General features: G+C 50.0%; 2 protein-coding genes across 3 annotated transcripts in view; one reads left to right on the top strand and one right to left on the bottom strand.

Moving 5' to 3' along the window:
- Positions 1 to 25724, top strand: part of FAM53B (family with sequence similarity 53 member B) — a 42448-nt gene extending 16724 nt beyond the window's left edge. Inside the window, exons 2-5 of one of the 2 annotated variants that reach the window (XM_071749658.1) lie at positions 1604 to 1788; positions 4427 to 4478; positions 10771 to 11495; positions 22148 to 25724. In XM_071749658.1, coding sequence (XP_071605759.1) covers positions 1720 to 1788; positions 4427 to 4478; positions 10771 to 11495; positions 22148 to 22459 — 1158 coding nt within the window. In that variant the 5' untranslated portion in view covers positions 1604 to 1719 and the 3' untranslated portion in view covers positions 22460 to 25724. Of the gene's footprint in view, positions 1 to 1582; positions 1789 to 4426; positions 4479 to 10770; positions 11496 to 22147 lie in introns of both variants that reach the window. The other variant, XM_071749657.1, reaches the window with a different exon arrangement.
- Positions 25039 to 26333, bottom strand: part of LHPP (phospholysine phosphohistidine inorganic pyrophosphate phosphatase) — a 75231-nt gene continuing 73936 nt past the window's right edge. Inside the window, exon 8 of the transcript XR_011726901.1 lies at positions 25039 to 25080. The gene's annotated coding sequence lies outside the window, so the exon portion shown is untranslated. The remainder of the gene's footprint in view (positions 25081 to 26333) is intronic.

The following is a 26333-nucleotide window of genomic DNA, read 5'->3' as shown; positions in this document are numbered from 1 at the left end:
CCTTGCACAAACCCAGGCTGCCCAAGGTACAAAGATGTCATCTGGGCTCAGCAAATCATGTGTCACCATCTGAAATGCTTTGCTCTTCTATTTGATCATTTCTGTTGCTTCTGTTGGGTTTCCCAGAGGTTTATGATGAAGGAGCCACTAAATTGTAGATTGTAAGCCCAGCAGTGTCCCATAAGAAAGCAGAGATTGTACCCTGTGTCCTTGGGAACAGTAAATCTTTGGAAAAATGTATTGATTCCCAACCCTGGCTTTGCACTCTGGGTGAACTTTGTCCTCACAAAATAATAGAAGGTGATTTTTCTTTGCCAGCCAGCTGGCCTTCAAATGAGCTCCTCACAACCCCATCCCAAGCTCTAATCCAAGCAAACATGGGAAAGATGATTTAGGATCTGGGAAGAGAAGAAGCTGTATCAGTTCCTAATGAGGTTTAATGCTTAGTGTCATATTCTCAGATGTTGTGCTTAAGTATTGCAGTTGGGGTTTGTCTGCCTGTTACAAGATCAGTGTTTTTTAAGCTCTTGGGGTGATGCAAATGGTGGTTTTGTTTGTTTGAATTAACTGCAAGGCAACAAAATAGCAAAACAGGATTAGAGGAGGGATTCGGGGAAACAACTGATTTCTGTAATCAGATTTGAATTGCAATCTGTCTGCTTTACATGGGAGTGAGGTTATTGGGAGAGGATGAGAGGAGGTGAGGCAGAGCTGGGTGGTCAGCTCATGGTCAGGTCTCTGTGGTGCTACATGAGCCTGGCCATCAGCTTGATTTTTAATGTGTGCTCCTCATTTTGCAGCATTTAGCTTTTCCTACCTCAGAAACAAGTTAAAATCAAAAGACATTGCGTGGCTCTTGGGATTTCAGGGCAGGGAGCCACCTCCTTCCTTGCAAGCAGCTCATTGCCTTGCTTTTCACCCCAAAAGGTTCTTCATGGGCTGAGAATCAGGGGGCAGCTGGGGTGGGATTGGGGCATCCAGGGGATTTCACAGCCTGAGTGATGCTGAGGGGGCTTTTTCTTCAGGACATCTGCTGCCCCGTGGTGTAGGGGCAGAGGGTTCTGTGGGATCAGTCCTGGGGCTTTATGAGCCCTTCTGTCCAAGTGCTGGTGCTCAGGGATGTGGTTTGGCACTGGCCTTGGTGGCGTTGGGTGGATGGTTGGACTCGATGATCCTAGAGGTCTTTTCCAACCAGAACGATTCCGGGATTCTCGGATATATAGGGGATGGGAGTTCTCTTTTTCAAAGGGAGAATTCAGAGGGAAAAATGACTTATTTATGTAGGTATGTCTGTAGCTATTTATTTATTTATTATCTGCCTGAAACACTTCTGTCCCTCCGGGCTGCCTTGTGTACCTTACGTGCTTCCAACAGCCCATCCCACACAACACCTCTGCTCTGATGGGCTGCAGAGGAACAGATTTAAGAGTCTAAAATAAATACTCCCCTCAAGTACCTTTCCATCGAGGTGTTTTGGTTTTTTTTTTTCTCCAGCAGCACTCACCCCTTGGCCAGCACGCCCACCCTCATCCCACCATCTCCAGGCAAATCCCCTAAAGCTCTTCCTCTCTCTGCCTAACAGGGATTTTTTCCGTGCTTGGAGATTGCTGCTGAGCCTTTCCTGGAGGAACATGGAGTGAGAGAGGAGCTTCAGCAGACCCTGGCTGCCAGTGCCCTTTGCTTGGACCCTGATGGACACGGAGGGAGGACTGCATTACCATGGTGATGATCTTAACCAAAACTGGGCAAAACAAAGGTGCTGACTCTGTAACATGCAGGACTGAGCTGGTGAGCTTTGTGAAACCTTCCTTCAGAACTCTTTTGCTTGTGCAAACTTTATAATAAGTTTTGGTTGGTTCTTTTGGTTTTGGTGTTTTTTCTTTTTTTCTGTATTGTGTTGTTGGGCTGCATCTTAAATGGTTCATAGCACTGGTTTCTATCAAGCTGCAGTCATATCCAAGAAGAGGGCAATTAGTAAATGATTGGAGTGCTGTGGCTTTTGCATATGTGAATTTCAGAAGGTGTGCAATGGAATAAAGAAGAGAGAAAAATAAAATCATTGCTGTGATTAACAGAGATGAGAAGTTGCTTCACCAAGAGGGAACAGATGCTCATCATTAATAGGAGGATGAGCAAGTGGGGAGCAGGGATTAGGTGGGAGATGGGGAAGGACAGTGCTGTGGGGCTGAACTCTCTTGCTGGCAACCTGGAGAGGTGCACATCCCCCCAGGCAGAACAAGGAGGCAGTGATAAAAATTAAAAAAAATTTAAAAATTAGGGGCATTAAACAGCCCAAATGATGCTAAAAGAGGTGAGTGAGGCTGAGTGTACCCATGGTAGAGGGAGACTTTTTTTATGGAGCAAGTGAGGGAGCTGGAGGAGGAGGTGTGAGGGGATGGAGAGCTGTCTGAGAAGCCTGGAGCAAGGCTGGTCATGGCTCTCTGCTCCTCTGTCCTCCTGGAGAGGTGCTCATGGTCTGAGAAGAAATGAGACTGCAAGGCTGTTCCTCCCAGGGTGTGCTGAGAGCCTCAGATAAGGGCATGCAGGAACAGGGCAGGAAGCATCTGGCAGGATTAGCCATAAATGGGCATTTGGGGCATAAAAGAAATAAAAATGCCAAAGTTTGCTCAGGATGACCAACTGTCCAGCTGGGTTTCCTGGGCAGATAGCAGAGAGTGCTGGGGCAAAGGCAGGCTGCCCTGGCAGTGTGTGGTGGAGGAGAAGGAGGGCAAGCCAGAGGCAGCATTAAATCCTGCCTTAAAAGGATGAAATTTGGGAAGGAAGAATATTGACATATTAGAAAAATATCTTTGCTCTGTTGTTGGCTCCTGCTGAGGAGGAGCATCTCCCATGGCTGCTGCTGGGGTGGCAAGGAGGAAACCTGAGCATCCAACACTGGCTGTGCCTGGGGCAGGTGGAGGGGAACTTGGTGTGGAGAAGCAGAGGAGAAGTAGTTTCTTCTACTACCAGGGAAAGGGATGGGCACCTGGGCTGCCTGATGGAGCTGCAGTATGAGAAACTTTGTCCCTGTGTGTTTGCTGAGTGCCTCCAGCAGCTCTGGGGCTGTGCCAGTAGTGCAGTGATAGCTCTGCTTGCACAACTTGAATTGCTGGGTTGTCCCTGGGCTGTTAAACTGGGGCAGATGTTCACAAGAAGAGTGATCCACCAAAGAAAGCAAGAGTTTTCCTGTTGACTTCATGGGAAAAAGGCAAAAAGCAAAGCCTAAAGGAAATAAATGTCTGAGGAGCAGGACAGGAGCATCTACCAACTACCAATGGGCTCATTTGGTTCCATTCTGAGTTAGGTGTTAAGACAAAACTTACAAAATGATAATTACACTCCTTTTGAGACCTGTGTCACCTAGAGATGTCCCTTGCCCTCTCTGCTTTTGCAGGCAGTGGCTGGTCTCTAGGGCTGGCACACAGATGGGCACTGGCACAACTGCTGCTGTCCCTGGGCCTTGTCCCACTTTCTTGCTCCACTTTGGCCACTCTTGGGAGACAGCTGCCTGTCCTCACTGTCTCCTGATTAATTCTACCTGCTGTTTCATTAGGTGGGGTTTGACATATAGAAACAGCTTGGTTCCACCTAGAAAACTGACACAAAAGAAGGTGACCAGCCCTTACCTTCTCCCCGTTGTTGGTTTCTGCCTCTGCATCCCTTTATCTTCAATATTTACCATATTCTGTGTGTGAGGTGGGATCCTGTTGTTGGATTGCTCTGGAGAGGCAGGTGCCAGCCTTCAGGATGTTATTTTTACTGCTGTTGGATGAGCAGGCAATGTGCAAAACACAGATCAGGAGAGAAGATGTCAACGTGGTAGCTTAATGCCAGGTGAAACACAGCGCAGCCGAGCGGGGAGGTCGTGCTGGTGCTTCCTTCAGATGATGTAAAGATGATGTCAGATGGGATGGTGTTGCCAGGAAAGACACTTCAGGAGCTGAATATGGATATTTTGGGGGACAATAAAAAAGCCATTAGTATGGAAGTGTGTTTTTGCAGACATAGCTGAAATGGTGTGTAGCTGCGGATGACACATTGATTTATTGCATATAAAGCTGTCCATGCCCATTTTTAGAAGTCTGATGATGTCTCATGCTGTCAAAAAGAAAATTCTTGGGAAAAGAGAGTGTAAAAAAACATCCAGGATTTTTTTTTTACACATATAATGATGTTTCCCCCCTCTTTTCAGTGCAAATCAGCACAGTCTGAACGCAGACTCCCCAGAAGTGTTGGGGTGAGGACACTTTGCCTTAGAAACACATTATATGTTTAAAAAAACCTAAAATAGCTACTTTGTACCTGGGCAGGAGGCCTTAATGGCCTTGGATGGGGTTCAGATATTGCTGCTGCTTTCGTGCAGAGTGGTTTCTGGTTCCCCCAGTCAAGTCTGTGAGAAGTGAGTAGTTTTTCTGGTTGTTTGCAGCACACTCCAAAGATGAGTCAAGGACCTACCCTCTTCTCCTGTGGCGTCATGGGTAAGTAACAGAAATCCCTCTCCCTATTTACTCCACCTCTGCTCCTTCTTCCCTTGTGGGTGGAAAGATGTCCTGACTGGCTGGATCTCTCAAAAAAATGCTCCCCTGCAGACCCTGGGGTGGGCATCTCAGTGGGGACCACAGTGGTGGCCACCACACCCATGCTGCCCTCTTTCCCAAAGGTGGTTGTCCTGCCCTCTTGCCATTGCTGAGTGAATTCCTTATCTCTTTTCTCCTTCCCCTTTGATTTATTTGCTAATTTTAGAGCAACTTACACAGTTGAACTTATAAGCATCTTGGGTCTGAGGCTGCTGTTGGGTATCCAACCCCATGACTGTAGCTCTTGACTGCTTGCAAGATGCAAGGAATAAATATCAGGATGATCACTACAAAGTTCTACCACTTGGCACAAAGTGTTTGGAGAGACCTCAAACAACAGGGAAAATGTCTTAATTTTTGCCTTGGACAATAACCATGGTATAGGGTGTTTAATACCTTTTATGTCAGAGCTTGCTGTCAAATTTTGTGCCCAACAGACACCAAAACTCGTGGGGGATTGGTGCCTCAGCTGATGATCTGAAAACCTGGTAGTGCTGGAGGATGTGCTGTTAAATTGTGTTCTGCAGGGGGGAGGCAGCCACCAGGCGAAGTCTCAAAACCCAATTAAAATTGTAGGTCAAGTTTGAGCCAAGCTACTTGCTCTGAAAGCCAATCCTTTGCAGACAAAGAGGCTGCCCCTTTTCTTCATGGACACAGTGCTCATTAGTGTTAATGGGAGCTGAGCACATGCATTGACAGGAGACATTTCCCAAGCTCCCTGATAACTCCAGTCGTTGGGGGGCTGGGGGAAGATGGAAAGCATTGGGATTTTTTCAGATGAAAGTCACGAGCTTCAAAGTCAAGAAGGGGTAGAGGCAGCCCCGTTCCCTTTCTCCTGCCTGACAAACAGGAGTGGGGAACAAAGAAACCCAATGAGATGGTTTTGTCTTGTGCTGAGGCACTGGCAGGCTCTTTGGCAGATATGAAGAGTCTCTGCCTAATTGAGAAGCAGCTTGTTGTCAAGAGCTTTCACAAAGCCTTCTGTGTCTTCCTAGCACTGTGCTGCTCTTCCTTGGCTGCCAAATTATCCTCTGTCTGAGGGGACTGAATGTCACCTCCTTGACCACAGTTTGCCATCTTATGGTCTTCATCATGCCCAGTCAAGAGGAGCCAAGCTCTCTAGCAGCATGCAAGGGCATCAGTTGGCTTTGCTTTAATTTTTGATGTCTTTCCTGAGCATTCCTCTTAACATCTCCAAACAAGGGAGACATCACAGACCATTCCAGTGTCAAAACTTACTTAGCTCTTTAAATTAGTCCCATCATTGTAATGGGGGAATATTTTAGGTCAAAGGACCAAGTCCCTGTTGGTGGAAAGCTCTGAGATGAATAACCACAGTGATGTTTGGGCTGCTAGAGGTTGATACTCTTGGTTCCATGCAAAATGGAGGGAAGTTGGCTGAATTTTCTGGAGTTTTTTAGCCTGAAGATGCTGAGGGTCTTAGTAAAGGATCTGCCCTGTTGCCAGCTCATGGCTGGTCCTGGTGGCCATGGGACAGCAGGGCAGAAGGAAGCCCAGTCTTGGCCAGGTTGCCAGAGAGACCATCATCCAAACCCTGGAGCATCCCATGGATGTTGGACCAGGAGCATTTATCTCCAGGAAGGAGAAGGAAGAAGTTGGGTCGTGGCTTAGAAGATTCAAGATGAAATGCCTAAAACTGTAAACTGAACAATTTTATTTTGATGGGCCCCTGAAACACCCAGGGGTGTAATTGTCTGATTGTTGCATAGAGGTTTTTCCACCTTTTTTTCCCCTTTTTTTCCCCCAGTGAAAATACCAACGACTGTGCTAGAGAATGAATGCAGACTATTAGGGAGGTGGGGTATTATTTTTCACCTACTATCTTGAAATTTTTCTGTCTTGGGGTGGACAGCAGAAGGAAATCTACAGTATTTTTAAGATGCTGACAGCTACAGCCTCCTGTTTTCTGTATAAGGAAGAAATTACCTTTGGGGCCAACTGCAGACAGGGTTTTGTTGAGGTTGTGCCACTGCTCTGGTTTCAGGACCAGAGTCCAGGCCTGGTGATTTTTTGCATGTTGTTTTCATTTCCCATCGAAGCACAAGATCCATGCATTGTATTTTAATCTTATTTCTGCAGTGGGAAGGCTCAATGGCACTGCTGTCAGTTAATTGTGACCATTAAATTTGTTCCACATTTAGAAATCCTCTCTAGAACATAAACAAGGGGCAGTGGAAAATGCAGGCTGCTTCTTCCCCTGTGCACAGGGACCAGGAGACCAAAATTTGACTTGAGTAATGCAGGAAAAAAAGGAATTGGATGTGCACCCGTGTGAAGGGAAATGTTTGGGTTAGGATCCAAACAGAATTTATCTGCCAGAAAGGAGAAGAAAAACTGATTGAAACCCATAATTGCATTACAAGTTGCCATAATAAATTATGTATTAATGTAAATTATTTCACGGGAAAAGAACGTAGAGGAAACTTGAGCAGAAGGATCATGCATTATGTATAAAAAGGAACTGTAAAATTATTATAGCAGCACATTTGTGTCGCTGTAGTTAAAGTTGTGTCAGCATTTTGGTTTTACACCCTTCTCTGTGGTTATGAACGTGGTTGTTAAAATTTACTCTTGTGTCACCAGAGGAGCACATCGGTCGTTTTCAAAGCCTTCAGCCATCCCAAAGCTGCAAGCTCCTGGTGTATCCATGCACTACTCACTCAAAACCTGGAGCTCATCATTTGGAAACCTGCCTGTGGTGGATCTCCATGGGGCTGTGCAAAAGCTCTCAGGGATGTTTGGAGGGCAACATCCATCTCCTTGATTTTGGGATGCGGCTTCAGCCCGTGAGTGCCCTGGACCACTAGGGTTGCACAGAGAAAAGATGGGTGTTGTTAAGGTGGATGTTTCACTAAAAAAGTGAAGGTTTTGCTTCAGGAAGCAGGAATAGTTTGGTTTTGGGTCCTCCTGAGGCAGGGCTGCCTGTGAGCTCACAGCTGGAACCTGAATTTCTCACTGCTTCACGTGTGGTTTGCAGGAAGGCTCAAGCTCCTGCTGCCCCTGCCAGAGAGGGCAGGATGAGAAACTGATCCTCCCCAGGCTGCTGATAACAACCCTCAGTGTCCTAGGAGCTGGGAAGCTATTTCACAACCAAAGAGATGCCAGGAAATTCACTCGGTGCTGCCTCACCCTTGGAAAGGCAGATTTGTGGATCAAAATGTCTCGAAAGAAATTTGCTGGAAGTGCTCAGTGAGTGACTCAAAGTGTTTTGCAGTTTTGAGTGAAAATCCAAAAGGAAGATGCTGTTCCATCCAAGGACACTACTGGCCAAGAAGGACCTGTTTCACCCAGGGAAGAGCTTCTCGTGCCACACTTCCATCATACTCTGGCTGGAAATGTTCTTCTATCACTTTTTCCAATAAGCAAAGGAGGCTCTTCCAGCCAACCTCCTCAGTTGGGAACCAAGAGGTTCTCATGGTGGGTTTTATCCTGGAACAAATTACTGCCTCAGGGTAAACCAGGCTGAGGTTTGTAATGTAGGAAAATTAATACACACTTAACTGCAGCAGCATTAATGGTTCTGCTGCAATTACCATTGTCAGCGTGCTCAGGATGGGAATCTTAGCCTTAAAAAACAGAACACAACCAGCTGCTTTCCCTCAGTAAGGCTTCCCAGGGTCCTTTAATTACACCCCCTTTTCATCTGGGGGAAGTTTTCTGTTTGAAGTGAAAAAAACCAATTTTTTTTGGGTTATCCTCTAGTTTAGGACAAGGTGGAGGGGGAAATGTTGTGCCAGGGTCTCCTCCCTGCCCTGCCAGATAGAGAGGAGTACAAGGGGAAGAGCAGATCACCCCCAGCTGAGAATAATGGTGCAATTACCATTTTCTCTGCAAGGTTTGGAAGATTTATAGCTGTTTGTGCTGAAGCAGGGGGTGAAAGAGGAAGGTGTCCCATATCCTCCTCACCAGGACCTTTTGTACAACATGACATCTCCGGCTGGAGGATTCTGGCAGCTTGCCATGAAAAAATCAGCTTCTATTTCTGTTTCTTTTGCCTGCTGACCTGACCCAAGAAACCTCGCTGCTGGCAGCGTAATAAGGAGGGGAAAATAATCAAGATCTGAGCTGAGATGTAGTTGTTTAGTGCAGATTTCTCACTTTCCATTGTGTTTAGTAAAATGAGGACGGCGACAGTTCAAATGCCGTGTGGTTCTTGAGGGCAGAGCCAGGCTGCTGGCAGCTGGAGCTGTCACAGCAGCAGCTGGATATGGGGAGAAATGGGAAAACTGGTGTAAGGGACCCCAAATCTCACCTCTGGACATGAAATCAAGCCTTGGTCAGAAGCGTTCTGCACCGTTGCATCTTCCTGCTCAGGCTGGTGCTAACAGCTGTGGGTTGGGTATGGCTTTTAGGTCATCCTCCAGTTGTCTGCGTGGAAAACCCCCTAAAAAATATTGCATGATTTAGATATGATCATATGAAACTTCCCCGCCGTGGTTAGCCTGCAGGGTTTTGCCTCTGCTTGCAGCAGCTGACAGCAAAAACAGTCACCAGAGGTCTGCTGGGTGATGGCTTTTTTCCACTGCAGCAGCACTGTTGTCCTACCATGATTTTCCACACCAACAGCAACTCTGTAGTCACCAGTGGGATTCCGGATTTTTACTTTTTTAAAAAAGTGTGAACCTATAAAGGCAGTTGTTCCTCCAAAGAAATGCTTCAGCATTATGTTTGCTACAGAAATGCTGTGCTAGGTACAACTGGGAATTCCAAGGCATCCTAAGAGATGCCATGACACCCAGGTGGCCTTGGATCTGGGGAATGGAGGGGAGATGGGCAATGAACCTTACAACAGGGACCTGGGCAGAGCATCCTGCAAAGATCATGGATCTGTTCCAGCATCAGCCATCCTAGAGCTTATGATGTGCACCATATTAAGCTTTAAGCACCATATTAGGATCTTTGGGTTGGTTTGGGAGAGATGCTCAGAGCATTTATTGAGGGGCAGTTTTATTGCTTAATTTTTTAGTGTTTGGGATGGTTGAGAGGATAGCCCAAGGGGTGTTGGGATGGCTTTTGTTTCCCTTTGATGACCTGGTTGGTGTTTCCTTGCTATTACAGGCTCCTCAGTGCCTGGGTGCCCTTCCCTTTCTGCCAGAACCCTCCCAGCTGCTGCAGTGGTTGTGAACCTCTCAGGCAGTTGTGAAGCCCAGGACAAACCACGAACACCTGAGACATGATTTAGCAGAGAGGCAATGGCCATGCTGTTTTATAATGCTGAATTCCCCTTACCTGGGGCACTCTGGGTGTTTCAGGGCATGTTCTTATCTTCTTGGAACTGCTCTGCTCCTGCTGCCATTCTCATTTTGTCTCTCTGTCTCCATCCACACTGCAGCAATTGTTCTGCTGGCAGTTCAAAAAAACCCCCATATTCCAAGAGTTAATTAATTTGTACTGAGAGCTGCCCCGTATGCTCCTCTTTTTGTTTATGGATGTGGAAAGCGAAGCACAGAATTAATTAATGCTTGTGTGCATGTTTCCTTCCTTCCTTCCTTCCTTCCTTCCTTCCTTCCTTCCTTCCTTCCTTCCTTCCTTCCTTCCTTCCTTCCTTCCTTCCTTCCTTCCTTCCTTCCTTCCTTCCTTCCTTCCTTCCTTCCTTCCTTCCTTCCTTCCTTCCTTCCTTCCTTCCTTCCTTCCTTCCTTCCTTCCTTCCTTCCTTCCTTCCTTCCTTCCTTCCTTCCTTCCTTCCTTCCTTCCTTCCTTCCTTCCTTCCTTCCTTCCTTCCTTCCTTCCTTCCTTCCTTCCTTCCTTCCTTCCTTCCTTCCTTCCTTCCCTCCCTCCCTCCCTCCCTCCTTCCCTCCCTTCTTCCCTCCCTTCTTCCCTTCCTTCCTTCCTTCCTTCCTTCCTTCCTTCCTTCCTTCCTTCCTTCCTTCCTTCCTTCCTTCCTTCCTTCCTTCCTTCCTTCCTTCCTTCCTTCCTTCCTTCCTTCCTTCCTTCCTTCCTTCCTTCCTTCCTTCCTTCCTTCCTTCCTTCCTTCCTTCCTTCCTTCCTTCCTTCCTTCCTTCCTTCCTTCCTTCCCTCCCTCCCTCCCTCCCTCCCTCCTTCCCTCCCTTCTTCCCTTCCTTCCTCTCTTCCTTCCTCTCTTTCCTCTCTTTCTCTTTTTCTCTTTTTCTCTCTCTTTCTTCCTCTCTCTCTTTCTTCCTCTCTTCCTTCCTCTCTCTCCTTTCCTGACCAGAAAATGACCGATGGAGAGACCTCAGCAGGAAATGCCCTCTCCAGCTGGAGCAGCCGGGCGGCATCATCTGGGACTGTTTGTCGGACAAGGGCGAGGAGGGCTCTCGGTGGCTGAGGGACGCGGCCACCACCTGCTCGGTCACCAACCTGATCAAAGACCTCAGCCTCAGCGACCCCCACGGCCACCCCGCCGCCCCCCCCAGCAAACGCCAGTGCCGTTCCCTCTCCTTTTCTGACGAGATGTCGGCCTGCGGGACCTCCTGGAGGCCCTTGGGCTCCCGGGTTTGGACGCCGGTGGAGAAGCGGCGGTGCTACAGCGGGGGCAGCGTCCAGCGTTACTCCAATGGCTTCGCCCCCATGCAGAGGAGCTCCAGCTTCAGCCTCCCCGCCCGATCCAACCTTTTTTCCAGCGACCATCCCGCCCTCCTCAGCCGGCCGGGATGCCAGCCCGGGAAAGGGAAGGGCGGCGGGGGAGAGCGGGCGGACATGCAGAGATCCCTCTCCTGCTCGCACGACCGCTTCTCCTCCTCCTCGGAGTACGGCCCTCCCTCGGCCTGCAGCACCCCGGCTTCCACCCCGGAGCTGGGACGGAGAGCGGGGGGGCTGTCCCGGAGCCGCTCCCAACCCTGTGTCCTCAACGACAAAAAAGTCGGGGTGAAGAGGAGGAGGCCCGAGGAGGTGGTTCAGGAGCAGCGGCCCTCACTGGACCTCGCCAAGATGACCCAGGTATGAGGCGGTGGTGTCGTCCCGCTGAGGTGAGGGGAGGGGAGGTGGTTCTGTGATGAAAAATCTGTCACAGGGGTGTTGGAGCAGCTCTGGTCCAGGGAAAGGATGAGGAAGGTGGGGTTGTTCAGTCTGGAGAAGAGGAGGACGCAACGGGGAGAGCTTAGAGCACCTTCCAGTGCCTGAAGGGGCTCCAGGAAAGCTGAGGAGGGACTTGGGACAAGGGAATGGAGGGATGGGATGAGGGGGAATGGCTTTAAGCTGAAAGGGAGGAGATATTGATATGTGATATTAGGAAGAAATTCTGTGGTGTGAGGGTGCTGAGCCCCTGTGCCAGGTTTCCCAGAGAAGCTGTGGCTGCCCCATCCCTGGCAGTGTCTCAGCCCAGGTTGGATGGGGCTGCTGGGAGGTGTCCCTATGGGGTTGGAATTAGATGATCTTGGAGATCCCTTCCAACACCCAAACCATTCTGGTTTTCCTCTCCTTTCCTTATGGATGGCACTGGCAACATCTTAGGACAATGACTGAAGCCCTGGAGTTGTGGCTGAGGTTGTCTGCCTGCAGCATGGCTGACAGAGGGATTTTAGGGTTCCCAACACTGACCCTGCAGGACTGGATGAGCTTTAGGATCCCTCCCCACCCAAACCATTCTGGGGTTCTGGGATCCTCCTGCCAGGGCACACATCTTTCTGTCTGAGTGGCAAACCCCTTCCAGATGGGTTTAATAAATTCCCACATTCCTGTTCTGCACTGACTTTTGTTGTTTCCCCTTGGCACATTTCAGCAGGGCTGCATTAAACCCCATGGATTTGGGTTCAGCAGAGGGGACCCCAGGACCTGCCATGAGAAGGTGAAGGCAGCAGCCCTCAGGAGCCATATTCACCCTGCTGTGGGCTTTACTTGCCCTTGGCCTTTGTAATTTTCCCCTCTGGAAGTGTTAACACCTTTTATTTCCAGTGGCAAACACAGCCAACCCTCCCTCCTCGAGCTGCCATGCAGGACATTCACAGTCCTGACACCTGAGCACCCTGTGTTACTTGGAGACCCTCAAGCATGAGGTTAGACAAAAAGAGTTGTTGGGGTGGTTCCTCCTGTGCAAGATGCCATAAGGGAAGGGTCCCAAAGCTCCACGCTGTGAGGCAGGAACACTGCAGGGACAGGGAAATGGTTCCTTGGGTGCAGCATCTCTCTGGGTGCTGCTGGCACCATCCTCATCCATCCCTTCCTTGCCCACCAGTCCATACTGGGTGGCTGGGACCACTGCCCAGCAACCAACCACCACCACCATCATCAGGGAGCACCATCAGCAACCACTTCCCATCCCAAGGCACATCCCAAGGAGAGCATCCCTGCTTTCCAGGGAAGAAACCCAGCCAGGTCCAGGTGCCCATGGCAGCGTGTGGATTCCCGAGACAGGGATAGGTTTGGAGCAGCAGAATGGGAAAAAAGCAAATCCTGGAGATGTGTAAGGGCCATTTTTTTTTTTTTTTTTTGGAAGTTATTCCATTCTATAAATCAGCCCTGGCAGGCTGCTCTCCACGTGGGAGGACTGGCACAGAGGGATGAGCAGGATTCTGCAAGTCAGGCTGAGCATTCTTGCCTTTGGTGGGGCGAGCTCTCAGGGTGTGGGGCAGAGTCAGCAACACCCCCCTGGGATGGGAATGCTGTGAAAACCAACTAATTCCTGGTGGGCAGTAGGAAATGGGGGATAAGTGTCTTTCAGAAAATTCTGAAGGTTTGGGTATTGCCCCAGTATGATTTTAATGCCCCTCTAGGGATGAGACAGGGAAGTTAGGTGAGTTCAGAGCTGAAACACTGCTGAGGTGTTGGCATGGCTGCACCTGCCCTGGAGTCTGGGGTAGAAATGGCTCCTGTGCAATGGTCTTTGGGATTCAAAGCAAAGGAAAGCCAGTGGCCAGGCTGGGATTTCCACTAGCCCTCAAAATATTTGCTTTACAGATGGGGAAAGTGAGGCACAGGTTGTGCCCTGAGTCTCTGGGAACTGGAGACTGACCCTGGGGTGCTCAGCACCCAGCTCTGGCAGTGGATTGGTTAATTTTTCTCTCCTGCTGGTAACCACATGAGTTTATAGGCCAGAAACTTGGTACCATAGTCAAAATAAAAATAATTTGACCTGAAAGAAATGTTTTCTTCATACCAGGAGGGATATTTAGGCCAGGGGAGGGACCCGCTCCTGGAAGCAATTACATGGCCACATAACTGGGCTAATTAAGAGTCCTAAATGTTAAAGTTCTGGGAGAGAAACTACTTGGGAAAACACTGCCTTTAGTTCTGCAAAATCCCATTTTTGTCTCTTCTCTCTGAGCTGTGGGAATTGCAGGGAGGGGAGGTGGGCCTGGGTCAGTCCCCTTCCTCTTTACTCCGGCTGCACCAAAGCAGAGAGGCTTCAGCTTTGGGCAGAAACCAAACCATGGAGGACGTGGTTATCCTCAAAATAGCAACAAATTTGAAAAGCCACAGGGCTGTGAAAATCCTCCTGCTCTTTTCTAAATGCACCCATGCTCCTCCTTGTGCCTTGTGGCCTTCCAACTGGGTGGGAGCCCAGAGGGTCATCCTCAAGTGAGTGGGTGACAATGATGCCATTTAATTATCAACCCCTGTCCTGGGGCAGGTGAGGTGCAGAAGGGTGGCTCCTGTCCTTCACCCTAAGCAAGGAGGGTTTGGGTACTGGGGAGCTGCCTGGCATCTCCAGCCCCCCTCATGCCCCTTGAAATGAGGACTTCAACCATCTTCTTTTTGATGTGGGGTGTGGGCTTGCTTTCCAGCTTCAGTTGTTTGGTTTTTTTCCCCCTTCCCACTTGAAGCCCAAGCCCAAGGAGGACAAGATCCACCCTCCCAAACCCTCAGCACCATCCACCCTCCCATTATGTGAACCAAGCTCATGGCAGCATCTTCTCCCTCCTTCCAATCCTCAGGGTCCTGCAGCTCCAGACACCATGGTCATACCTGCAGGCTGTGATCTGATATGGTCAGGATCAGATTTTTCCATGAGTTGGGATGTTGCTTTAAGAGCTTTTTCTGATGTGCTTGGGCTTAAAGTAATTGGGGATGAACAGTGTTGGAAGGGGGATAGGAGGTGGCTGGACCTTTGCTGTCCTCCTAGTCGGGTGTGTTTAGGTGAAAAGGGGTGGTTTCATCCTTTGCAGGACTCCAGGGGAAGGTGTCTGGGCATATTAGGTGAGAAAAATTAATTCTTTCCAAAAACTTGAGCCTGGCAGAGGTGCTGTGTGGCAGAGGGGCAGCTGTTTGCTTTTCCTCAGACATGGTCTGGTGGGGTTCTTCTCCAAAGGCCACCTTGCTGTGTGGTCACCTGGGGACCTGCCATCTCCCACCTCCACACCTGATGCTTTCTGACTTTTCCAGGCCAGCATTTCCCACAGGATTTGGGGTGCTGGGTGCTGAACCCTCCCCATGGCAGCCTGAACTCTGGGTTGGGTGATTTGGCTGTGTCATTTATGGGGAGCTGAGCCACGGAGCAACCCTGATGTTGGCATCTGTGTGCTGGCTGAGCAGACTGCTTCCCTTCAGACAGGTTCTGGGGGACATGACACAGCTGTCAGGATGGTGACAGCCACCCCCAGTGAGAACTTGAGGTCTTCTGCAGCAGTGGCAGGAGGAGCCCTCCTTATCTCTCATCCATTCTGTTTCCTGCCTGGTAAAATTTTGATACAGTTGTTACTGAGAGATTTTAATTTGTGTTAGCACGTTTTCAAAACACAGCTCTCCTTCTGATAGATTTTTTTTTTAAAAAGTAAATAATTTATGCTGATATATTTAAAAATATATTTACATATTTCTTTGTTGAAGCCCAGCCATGGGCCCTGCAGCACCAACCCCAAGCAGGGGGTAGCCCTGGATGGATATTGAGGACCATCTGGTAGGGTTTGGAAAGACAACTTCCCATGGAAAACCAGGCACAAACAACTTTGTGGCCTGTAAGTCATAGCCCTGCTGCTGATAATTGTCAGATGTGGTAGAAGATAGGGGTTCTTATCAGTTGGAAATGCCCTGCTAGGATCCATGCACTGGTAAGGACTTAGGGGTGGTACCTGTGTCCCATTGCTGATGGCTCCACGAGGTTTTGAATTCTTTGTGCTCCTCTGAAGCATTTGCAATTTGAAGAGCTCATAACAAGTCCTGTACTGCTGATAGGAAAGCCAGTGGCCAGGCTGGGATTTCCACTAGCCCTCAAAATATTTGCTTTACAGATGGGGAAAGTGAGGCACAGGTTGTGTCCTGAGTCTCTGGGAACTGGAGACTGACCCTGGGGTGCTCAGCACCCAGCTCTCTGCTGCTTCTCCTGATGATGGATGGGGCTTGGAGCAACCTGGACTGGTGGGAAGTGTCCCTGCCCATGGAATTAGGTGATCTTGGAATTAGGTGATCTTCAAGGTCCCTTCCCACCCAAACCAGTCTGGGATCTTGGGATTCTCCTTCTGAGTTCTCTCTGACATCCATTTGCTTCCCTGCAAGGTACCCATGGGTGCTTAGGAACCCCAGACACCTGGCACACTACTTCTCCTCCACGAAGGTCCTTACTATACAGCCAGCAAGTAGTATGTGGGACAGGGAGAAGTTCCTATGGGACAAATTAAAATCCAACAACACCCTTGCATCTCCCTGGGGTTATGGAGAGCTTTCTGGAGTCCTGAATTCACCACAAAGAGCTCTCCAGCCCCTGGAGAAAGCTGGAAGGATGGAGCAGAGTGTACTGAGGGCTGTGGCCAGCAGCTCAGAAGGTGGTGATGATGAAGCACTGGGGGTGTTTGATCAGGAAGAGCTACAGAAAAGACTCTGTGTGTGAAAGCTGCTGGGACAGGAAGGGTGCTGGGGTACAAAGGGAGCAGTCACGTTGCTTGGTGGCTGCCATGGACAGATGGTGACATCCATGGGGTGACTTCACTCTCCTCCCAGCAGCACATCTGCTCCCCTCATCTGCATCCCAAAACGTGGCTCTTACCCAAATCAGCTTCAACCTGGGCTGGAGATCCAGAGGAGTGGGGGTGTGTAATGGGGCTCTCCTGATGGGTGGCAGCCAGGGCTGTGCCCTGCCTGGTCTTCCCTTTCCAAACTAAGGAATAATGGCAGTTTCCATGAGGATCTGTGCCTGAAGGAGCTCACCCAGTCCCAAAGCTGAAGTGAGCAGCCCACCAGCTTGGAAATGTTTCAGGCTGGCCTTGGTGCTGAGTGGTGAGAAGGTTCAAACCAAAGGATGGGAGAAGGTGGCCTCACCTCTCCAGCCACCCAGCTCTTTCCTCAAGGGATAAAATTCTCTGCATTTTCACCTAAGAAGATTTTCTGTTCAAATTTTGGCAGCTTTCAGGCTTTCTGGTGAGGGCAGGAGGGGTGGTAGAGATCTCAGCTGGCGTCAGCACCCACTCGACCCGCTGGCAAATATTGCCAAAAGGGAGTGACAGGCCAAAAAAACTGGAGGTTTTAAATTCCAGACGTATCCCAGGAAATAGTTTGCTGTTGATGTAACTTCTGAGACAGATTCCAGCTTCCAAGCCCCAGTGCTTTTTAAATAAACACGAAGGAGAGCCTGCAAAGGTCAGTGTGTGGCTTGGTGGGAAAAAGCTTTTGGTTCAGGATCAAAAGAAAATGGTTTGGAGGGCACAGAGGACCTGGGAAGCCAGTTGCTTTTAGCTTTGGTCAGACCATTACACATGCCACCATCATTATTCATTACTCTGGTATTTATTTTTTTTTGAGTTAAAGCCACGAGTAGTTGAAAAAAAATCAAGTCAATATTAGAAATTAGGTTTGTAATGATGTTTACTCCTGGTATGAACTGTTAATGTGTTGGGGTTTTTTTCCTTCCTGGTTCCCTGAACAAACAAGTCTCTATATTTGTTGAAGTGTAGCAAACCTCACCTTGGCTGGTGTCCCCAAGGCAAGTGGCACTTGTTGGGGTTGCCCAGTGGTGTAAGCCCATGGTGATGGTGTCTTCCTGCCTGTGACACCAGGGAGGATGCTTGTACACTGTGAGGAACTGAAATATTCCTGTTTTCTGAGATGTTTGCATCAGTTTTTCCCTATACTGTACTAAGATGTAAATCTTTTGTCGAGCATCATCGTTGAACCTAAAGAGTTTATCAGGTCCTCAGGTGGGATGTAATTTGGGTGCTCCCCAAAAGGAACAAACCCTTGCTCCTGGGGACCAGCTCATCTCACTGCCTGGAGAAAAGGCTCCATCTCCCTATAAAAGGCTGATGTGTTGGTGCAGCTCTGGAGTGACCATTTCAGGCAAGGTCCTTCAGTGTAGTCACAGGACTCTGGTAGGAGGTGATTTATTGGAGCTGGCTCTATTTTAGTTCCCCAGCAAGAGCTTTTAATAGCAAGAACGTGTAGCACAATGACATCCATTGTTTTGATTTTACAGTTGAAATGGGACCATCTGCCTCAGTTACAAATTTGGGACTCACCAAACACAATAGGCTGGAAATAAATTCAGCTGTGGAAGCAGAAATGGGCTGGGCCCAGGGATGGGGGCATTTCTGTCATTAAATCATTTTTCCAGCACGGGCTGGACTTGTGTGTGTGGATGGGCTCCTCCAGCAGCATCCCTCACCCGTGCAAGGGGGGTCCAAGTGCCAAAGGGCCCCGTGGTACCCATGTCCTGGCACCTCCTGCCCCTGGCTCCATCCCCTTGCAGCATCCAAGGGTAGGAGGTTGGGTGTTGCACCCTTGTTCACCCTCACGTGGGAGGACAGGGCTGGAAACACAAACAAAGCTGAGCAGTGTCTGTCCCAAAGACACACAAAATCCAATTGTATCCCCAGGATGGGCATCTGATTCCCCATGTGCTGTTTAACCCTCTGGGGCCTGGGCTCAGACCCTGCACCAACCTGAAGAGCAGTTTTGATAAAGCACAGAGATTCATCCTTGAATTAATGGATATCCTTGGAGATGATCCAAGGGCTGGAGCCCATCTCCTGTGAGGACAGGCTGAGAGAGTTGGGATTGTTCAGCCTGGAGAAGAGAAGGCTCCAGGGAGACCTTAGAACACCTTCCAGTGCCTGAAGGGGCTCCAGGAAAGCTGGGGAGGGATTTTGGATGAAGGACTGGAGTGATGGGATGAGAGGAAATGGGTTTGAACTGGAAGAGGGGAGATTTAGATGAGATACTGGGAAGAAATTCTTGACTGTGGGGATGGTGCTGAGCTCCTGTGCCAGGTTTCCCAGAGAAGCTGTGGCTGCCCCATCCCTGGCAGTGTCTCAGCCCAGGTTGGATGGGACTTGGAGCACCCTGGGCTGTGGGAGGTGTCCCTGACCATGCAGGGGGTTGGGACTGGGTGAACTTTAAGGTCTCTTCCAACCCAAACCAGTCTGAGATCTCCTTCCCATTCGCTGGAAAACCAGCCTGGGGACAGAGCTGGAAAGGCTGTGGTGCCCTCAACCATTGGAGGGTGTTGCCCCTGAGTGCTGTGTGTGTGTGCCTGGCCCCAGCAACAGCTGTTGTGGTGAAGTTGTGCAGAGCTTTGAACCCCAAGCACAGGAGCATCATCCCTGCACACAGCTCACTGCTCACTGCCTGCTCCCCCCTCTCCCCCTGGCACTGGGTTATTTCCAGCTTTATGGAGTGGTGTGGGAACAGGAGGTGATGACAGCTTGGGAGGTAGGGCCAGGGGTGCTGACAGCTCCTAGGGTTACACCTTCCCTGGGAAAATTGCAGCAATCACCTGGAGGGCTGGGGGGAAAAGAAATGGTGTTTGTGCAGAAGTCGGGATCACCACAGGGGCTCACGGTCCTGCTGAGAGGGGTTTTTGAGCAGATCCACCACATCTGCAGGGATGGGTTTTAGGGAGAAGCTTGTAGCTGGGTGCTGGATGAAGGGGAGGAGTTTTATGGAGAGATTTTGCTGAGGGATTTCTCCAGCTCGCTCCCTTGGAGGGCAGCCAGATCATCCAGATGATCCTGCAGGTGTCTGCTAACCCAAACCAGTCCCTTGCAGGGCAGCCAGATCATCCAGATGATCTTGAAGGTGTCTTCTCACCCAAACCAGTCTGTTCTGTGATTCCCCAGCCTGGTGGATCCGTGCAGGTTCAGGGAGAGTTGGGGGGAGATAAAGCAGCAGCTCAGATGGTCAGAAAGTTCTTGTGGTTGTGGGCAGAATGTTCTGGGTGGAAGGCACATTACTGCTGCTCTCTGGGAGAAGTCAGGATGACCACAAAGATCTTCCACCTGTGTCAGGGCCAGGAGAGTGCCTGCATTCCCAGATTCCTTGAGACCAAGAGGAGTTGGGATGCCTGAGGGCTGAAGGAGAAGGTTGTGGAGAGGCTGAGAGGAGGCCCGGGGCTGCCTGGCCACGGGGAACAAGCTCTGCATTGTGCCACCAAAACTGCTCTTTTGGCCAACATCAACAGAGGACTTGACTGCCCGGTTTTGCAAGCTCAGCACTTCAGCACACTCTAAATTCACCCCATAAATAAAAAAAAAAATGGAGCAAAAAGCCTCCTGATGGATGGAGAACAGAGGCTGCATTGATGATGATGATGGTGGCTGATCCACCGCGGCTCTGCGGTGATGCTGCCTGGGTTCTCACCACCCTGGGGGGACCCTTTCCCCCACGGTGTCCCTCCCAGCACCCATCCCTGCTGCTGGGAAAGTGAGGTGTGGGATTTGGCAGCAGGCAGTGCCTGTGAGAACTTGCTTCTCCAGCTGAGCTCCTGCAAACCTGCGTCAGAGGGAGTGCCTGCACCCGGCCCCAGCACGTGGCTCTCCTCCTCCAGCCACCTCCTCCAGAGGGTTTTTCCATCCTCATAGAGGGAAGATAAAAATATTCCCTTGGAACCACTCAAGGCTGCGGGTGGGAAACGTTGGGTGGCAGCACGTGTGGGTTGGAGCAGGGAAAATTGCTGCTGTTGGCTTCATCCTCCTGCTCAAGTCCAAGAAAATGCAAAAGTTCCCTGAAAGAAAACATTTTTGGCTGTTCTCTGAGATGTGTCCCAGCCTGGGAACACTTTTAGTTGGGCTGAGGGGAGTGTGCTGTGGACCTGTTGAGCTGCTCTCCAGGTTGCATCCTCCTTCATTCACCATTCCAAGCATTGTCCATCTCCTTCTCTAAAGTGCTGTAGAGCATCTTCCATCCTTGCAGGATGCTCTGGTCCAATCAAGTCATGGAGGGGGATTCTCAGAAGTGCCAGAGCTTTGTTTGTAGAAGAATTTTGCACTTCTGAGAGGACTGTTGACTTTCAGCAGGCTTGGGCTTTCAAGTGCCTAAATTGCTGTTGGAAATATGCTTGCAAAGTGTTGTAAGTGCTTAGAAAATATTTCTCTTGTGTCCTCGGGCCTACTCCAAGTGCAGTGGTAATTACAAGTTGTCCATTAACCACCATGTGCAGATCTCTGCTTGAAGCTGTGATGTGGTCAGCACCTAGCAGACCACATGGAGAGGCACAGCTTGTGTTTCAGCAACAGGAGAAGGATGAGGTGGGGACTGGGAGCAGTTGGGTTTTTAAAGGACCAATAGCTGAGTTTTTTACACACGGGCTGGTGGGGTTTTGGAAGGTTTCAGAGTCTAAAGGCTGGGTGAAATGTAGCCCTCCAGCTTGGGCAGTGGCCACCTCCTCCTTGGCCAGCAGGAACTTCTCCTGTCAGACACAGTAGTGGCCTTTGTGCCATCTCCTGCAATGACCTGTTTTACCAGGGTGTGTCTTCCTAACAGCTCTTCTAAATTTGCCCTGACAGAGGGGAGATTTAGATGAGGTCTCAGGAAGAAATTCTTTGGTGTGAGGGTGCTGAGCCCCTGTGCCAGGTTTCCCAGAGAAGCTGTGGCTGCCCCATCCCTGGCAGTGTCTCAGCCCAGGTTGGATGGGGCTTGGAGCAACCTGGGCTGTGGGAGGTGTCCCTGACCATGGCAGTGGTGGCACTGGATGAGCTTTAAGGTCCCTTCCAACCCAAACCAGTCTGGGATTCTGTGATCCTAAGGCTCAGCTGCTGTTCCAGGAGCTACTTCATAAAGCACGTATATGTGCAAAAAAATCCCAGGCTCCCTCCTGTTAAAGCTCTCTGGTAAGGGTGTCCCTGGAAGCAGCAAAACCTCCTTTGCAAGCAGGAGTCCCTCTCTGAATTCCACACAACATCATTTTTTTCCATCTGGAAATGCGACTGGATTTTGTTACCTATAATTTAAAATTAAATTGTGAAATCATTTTAAATGAAAGGGGAATGAAGAGTTACAGTTTTGCAGGCAATTAAAAAAAGCTGTGGCTGCCCCATCCCTGGCAGTGTCTCAGCCCAGGTTGGATGGGGCTTGGAGCAACCTGGGCTGGGGGAGGTGTCCCTGACCATGGCAGGGGGGTGGCAATGGATGAGCTTTAAGGTCCCTTCCAACCCAACCCAGACTGGAATTCTGTGAGTTTTAGCAAACAGCTCTGTCCTGCCTTCCACGTGAGGTGGAGGTGGTGGTGGGAAGGGGGAGTGGGGGTGTTTTTGATGCCATCACCCACTGGGGGAGCTAACAAGGATGGGAGGTGAGGGTCTGCAGCAGCTGACAGTGGAATGTTTCTGCTTGCTGCCTGTTGGGCTGGGGGGGCTGACAGGCTGGGGGGGAGGTCAGGAGACCTCTTGGTGTAGCTTTTCCCTCCTCTCCCCCTCCCCACACCTCTCTCAGCTGCCTCTCTCCCTTTGCAGAACCGCCAGACCTTCAACAGCCTCACCTGCCTTAGCTCCGGGGCTGTCCCCGGCCCCCACCCATGGACCTCCACCCCCTGCTCCCCAGAGGTGATGCCTGGCAGGACCCCCGCCTGCACCCCGGTACCGGATCCACCGGGTTCCCGGGCCCAGGAACGCCAGCCTGGCCGGGATGAGCTCTCCTGTGAGGAGGAGGAGGAAGGAGGTGGGAAGGAGGAGGATGGGACGGCGTGGCGGAGCGGGGGGACGGGCACCGAGAGCCTCTTCCAGCTGGATGGTGAGATAGACATCGAGCAGATCGAGAACAACTGAGGAGGGAGTGGATCCTCTCACCCCAGGTTTTGGATGGAGGGGGTGTGTGTCTGTGTGTGTGTGTGTCCTGCCCACTGCTCTCACAGCTGGAGGGGGACGAAGCAGCTTTGCCAAAATTCCGTCAGGTATTCCCAGCAATCCGTGTGCATGCGCGTCGTAAACCTTGAAATCCTTTGTGAACTACTGTAGCCAGAGCTCAGCTGGTGGGAGGGAAGTGGGGCTGCCAGGCTCCCCCCTGCATCCTGCCTGCCCTTCTTTATGTGGGGATGCATGAGGAGAACCCACCACCCATGGGACTGGAAAAATTTTTTTTAGGAAAAAAAAAAACCCCAAAATTCTGAGATGAAACAAGCTGGGGGTTGGGCAGCAGCTCCCATGCTCCAGCACCCACCTGGCTCCCCACACCCCTGGCATGGGGGAAATGACAAGTGAAGTGCTGTGCTTCAATGGAATAATGGTAAGAGCTGGATTTTTCCTTTTTTTTTTTTTTTTTTTTTTTGTTTTCTTGGTTTTGATTTTCCTTTTCCTGACAAGGAACCAAAGGGACCCCCCTGTCCTGCACAGCTCCAGCACGGGGCAGCACCCACAGCAGCGCTCAGCGGGTGCTCCCTGAGGATCCTCAAATCTTCCCTATTTTTTTTTTCTTTCCAACCCTTTCTCTCAGCCCCAATCGGGCTCGGTACCATCCTCCCTCGGGTTCCCAGCACCCAGTCTGGACCAGGGCCGGGCTGTTCACCCGTTTACCAGCAGCTCTGCCCTCTGTGCTACCCGGGGCACAGCTGCCACCCTCTTATTTTTTTTATTTTTTTTTTTTTTGGCTCTGCCTTACTGTGAAGGGGCTACAGGCCCAAGGCATGCTGTGGGGTTACTTGACAAAAATAATAAAAAAACAAACCCCAGGTAGCAGCACTGAAAGCTTTTCCTGTGCCTTTTCTTAAGCACAGATAAAGTGGTGACCATTATGTTTGTACAATAAGAATTCTTTTTGGTAGAAATAAGCTGTCCACTTACTAGCAGGTTTAGAAGGACACGTATATTTTCTTTTTCTCCCTCTTGCTTTAATTTTTTTGTTTGTTTCAAGCTCTAGGAAAGCTGTATGAGTAGCTCCTGACATCTTCTGCAGGTTCTCTCAAGCTCAGGGTTTACTCCCTGAGCTCTGCAAAGGCAAGAAAGAAAGAAAGAAAAAAAAGGTCAGTGATGGCAACAGCAACTGAAAATGATGTTTTTAGCAGGGTTTGGTACCTCCCTTGGCAAAGCTTCAGGAGTCTGTAACTCAGAAAGGGCTGAGAGCCACCTGTACAGCTTTTATTCATCATTTCTGGTTATGTTGTTGCACTTTTTCCTGCGGTGGTTCGGGACGCGCGTGGCGTCTCCCATGGCAGTGGAACCCCTCAGCTGTTATATAGCTTTACCCCTGTCCTGGCACCCCAGTGGCCACCTCAGCTCCCTCCAGCCTGGGTGCTGGCAGGCAAAGCCAGCCCCAAATATCTGGGAAAGGGACAACAGGGATGTCTTTTCATTTTGGAGAACCCTCCAGCTCTTCTTGATGCATCGCTTAAGAGAAGATCCATCCTGGCTTCATTTTTAGCCCTCCTCTAGTGGGGGGCACTGCCTGGACCAGACATTTTTTGAGGGGAGTCCATCCAGGGCAGTGTCTCCCCCCTGCTCCAGGTCTCATCTTTGAGTCTTCCTGATAATCCCTTCTCCACCTCCCCAACACCTCCCAGCTCTCAGAGCACTCAGCTCCCACTGGCCACAGCCCCCTCCAGACTGACCGAAACCCAGGAAAATTCACCCAAATCCACATCCAGCTCCTGATGCAGCCCTCCAGGGTGGGATAGGGCTGATCACTGGGGCTGTAATTCCTAAGGGCTTTTGTTTTCTTTCCAAGGGCTGCTCCCAGTGCCATGCCAACCCCCCTGGGCAGGCAGGTGGCCACTGGCCCACTCCCCAGCTCTCCTCGCCGTAGCCGTAGCGTTGAGTTTACACACAGCACAACCCGTTTGCCTTACTACAGATGCTTCTCCAAGGAGTCATGGCCTTACACTGGGCACGTTAGCATAGCTGCAGACCACAGTTAGCCACAGTTCTGAGGCCACGGTGGGGTTCTGTTGGGTTTTTGGTTGTTGGGTTGTTGTATGATTCCATGTACTTACTCCTCAGTTAAGAAAGCCTTACTTTAAAAAAAAAATTTTTTCCCCTCCTCTCTCTCTCTCTCTCTCTCTCTCTCTCTCTCTTAGAGGTAAAACATTTGTGGGTTTATATATATATATAAATATATATATAAATAAAGTAATTAAAAATATTAAATATAATATAGTATGTGCCTCAGATTCAGGGGACATCCTGTTGATTGTAAAGTCAGAAGCTGTGTTGCTCCCTGGCAGCAGGAGATCTCTGCCCTGTGGCTGCAGCAGGGAGGGTGTCCCTGCTCTTGGTGTGCAAAGGACTTTACCTGCTACACAGATGCTTTGGTAAAAAAAAAGTCCTGCCAGCTGCCAGAATGTGATATTAAAGTCATATGCAGCCAAGGAATGTTACTCCTTGCTAGGTAGCTAAACCAGGCTCAGTGTTGTGAAGGGACTCGGTGGTTGGTCCCAGCCCTGAGCTGTGCCAGCAGCCTGAAAAAAAAAAAAAAAAAAAAAAGGATTTTAATAGGAAAAGTCTCAGCAGACACACGGGGAGTTTGCTGTCTGTTTGCAGATGCAGCTCTTTGAGCCCGTTCTGTGAAAGACTGCATTGCAAAAAGACAAAAGGAAGTATTTGTAAAATAGATTGTAATTTTTCCACGTTCTAGCATAGCCTGTTTGGCCAAATACAGTTGTGTTTTTCAAGTGCATTGTTTTTAAAAGCTCCTGGCCAAACAGACTGGTGTAGGATGTCCTAGGATTGTAGCAGTGCTTTACGGCGTTTCTATGGGTTTGATGTTCAAGAAATCAAAAGGACGGCCAAAAATGGATTAAAAAAAAAAAAAAACAAACCAACAAAAAAATTCAAATAAAAAAAATTAAAAAAAAAAATAAAAAAAATAAAACCAGAGACAGCCTTCTGAAGCTATGACCTGTAGTAGCCCCATGTCTCGCTGGCAATTGCACAAGCGCCGCGGGACTCGCGTGTCCCCGGGAAGGGGCTGCCCGAGGTGCCCCCCGCCCGTGCAGGCTGCCCCCTGGTCCCCCCCTCCATGACTTGATTGCACTAGAGCAGCTCAGTCTCAGGAAATTGCTTGTTACTTTTACTGTGTAAATAAAGCTTCCTGGTTCCCTAACCTCCCACCCGTGTCTGACCTCTCTGTGCTCTCCCTGTGGCTGTGGGATTGGGGGGGGGGGATGTGGAGGGGTTGGGGACACTGCTGCCCCCCTTGGGGACACAGCCTGGTGGTGGCACCCCTCAGGGTTTTTGGATGGGGCAGAGTTGGGTGTGGGTGCAGGAGCCCCACGTGCCTCCTGGAGGGGATCTGCACCTCCTTGGTGTCTCCATGGGTGCTGGAGGTGTCAGGGGGTCCCAGGAATGGGCTGGGAAAGCCACTGGCTGGGATCCTAAGTCACAATTGTTCCTAAGTCATTGTTGGAGATCCCAGCCTTGGGTTGTAGGAGAAAAATGGGTGTTTTGTGCTGGACACGTGCAGGCAGATGTGATGCTTCTCCCTGCAGTGGGGGAACATCTCCTGTGGCCCCCCCAGCCTGACCCTGGCAGGTTTTACCTGTCGTGCAGCCAAAGAGGTAACAGCAAAACACAAACCAACATCCAACATCCAACAAACCAACATCCATTTGTGTTTGAGGACAAAGTCCCACCCCTAAAAGTCCAATTAAAACCTGAGCAAGGCAGAAGTGCCCAGCAGAGCAGGGGGACATGGGGGGGTGGGGGTTTAAAA

The sequence above is a fragment of the Heliangelus exortis genome, chromosome 7 (genome assembly GCF_036169615.1).
Source record: "Heliangelus exortis chromosome 7, bHelExo1.hap1, whole genome shotgun sequence".
NCBI classification, from domain to species: Eukaryota; Metazoa; Chordata; class Aves; order Apodiformes; family Trochilidae; genus Heliangelus; species Heliangelus exortis.
This window is presented reverse-complemented; position numbering and strand designations above follow the sequence as displayed.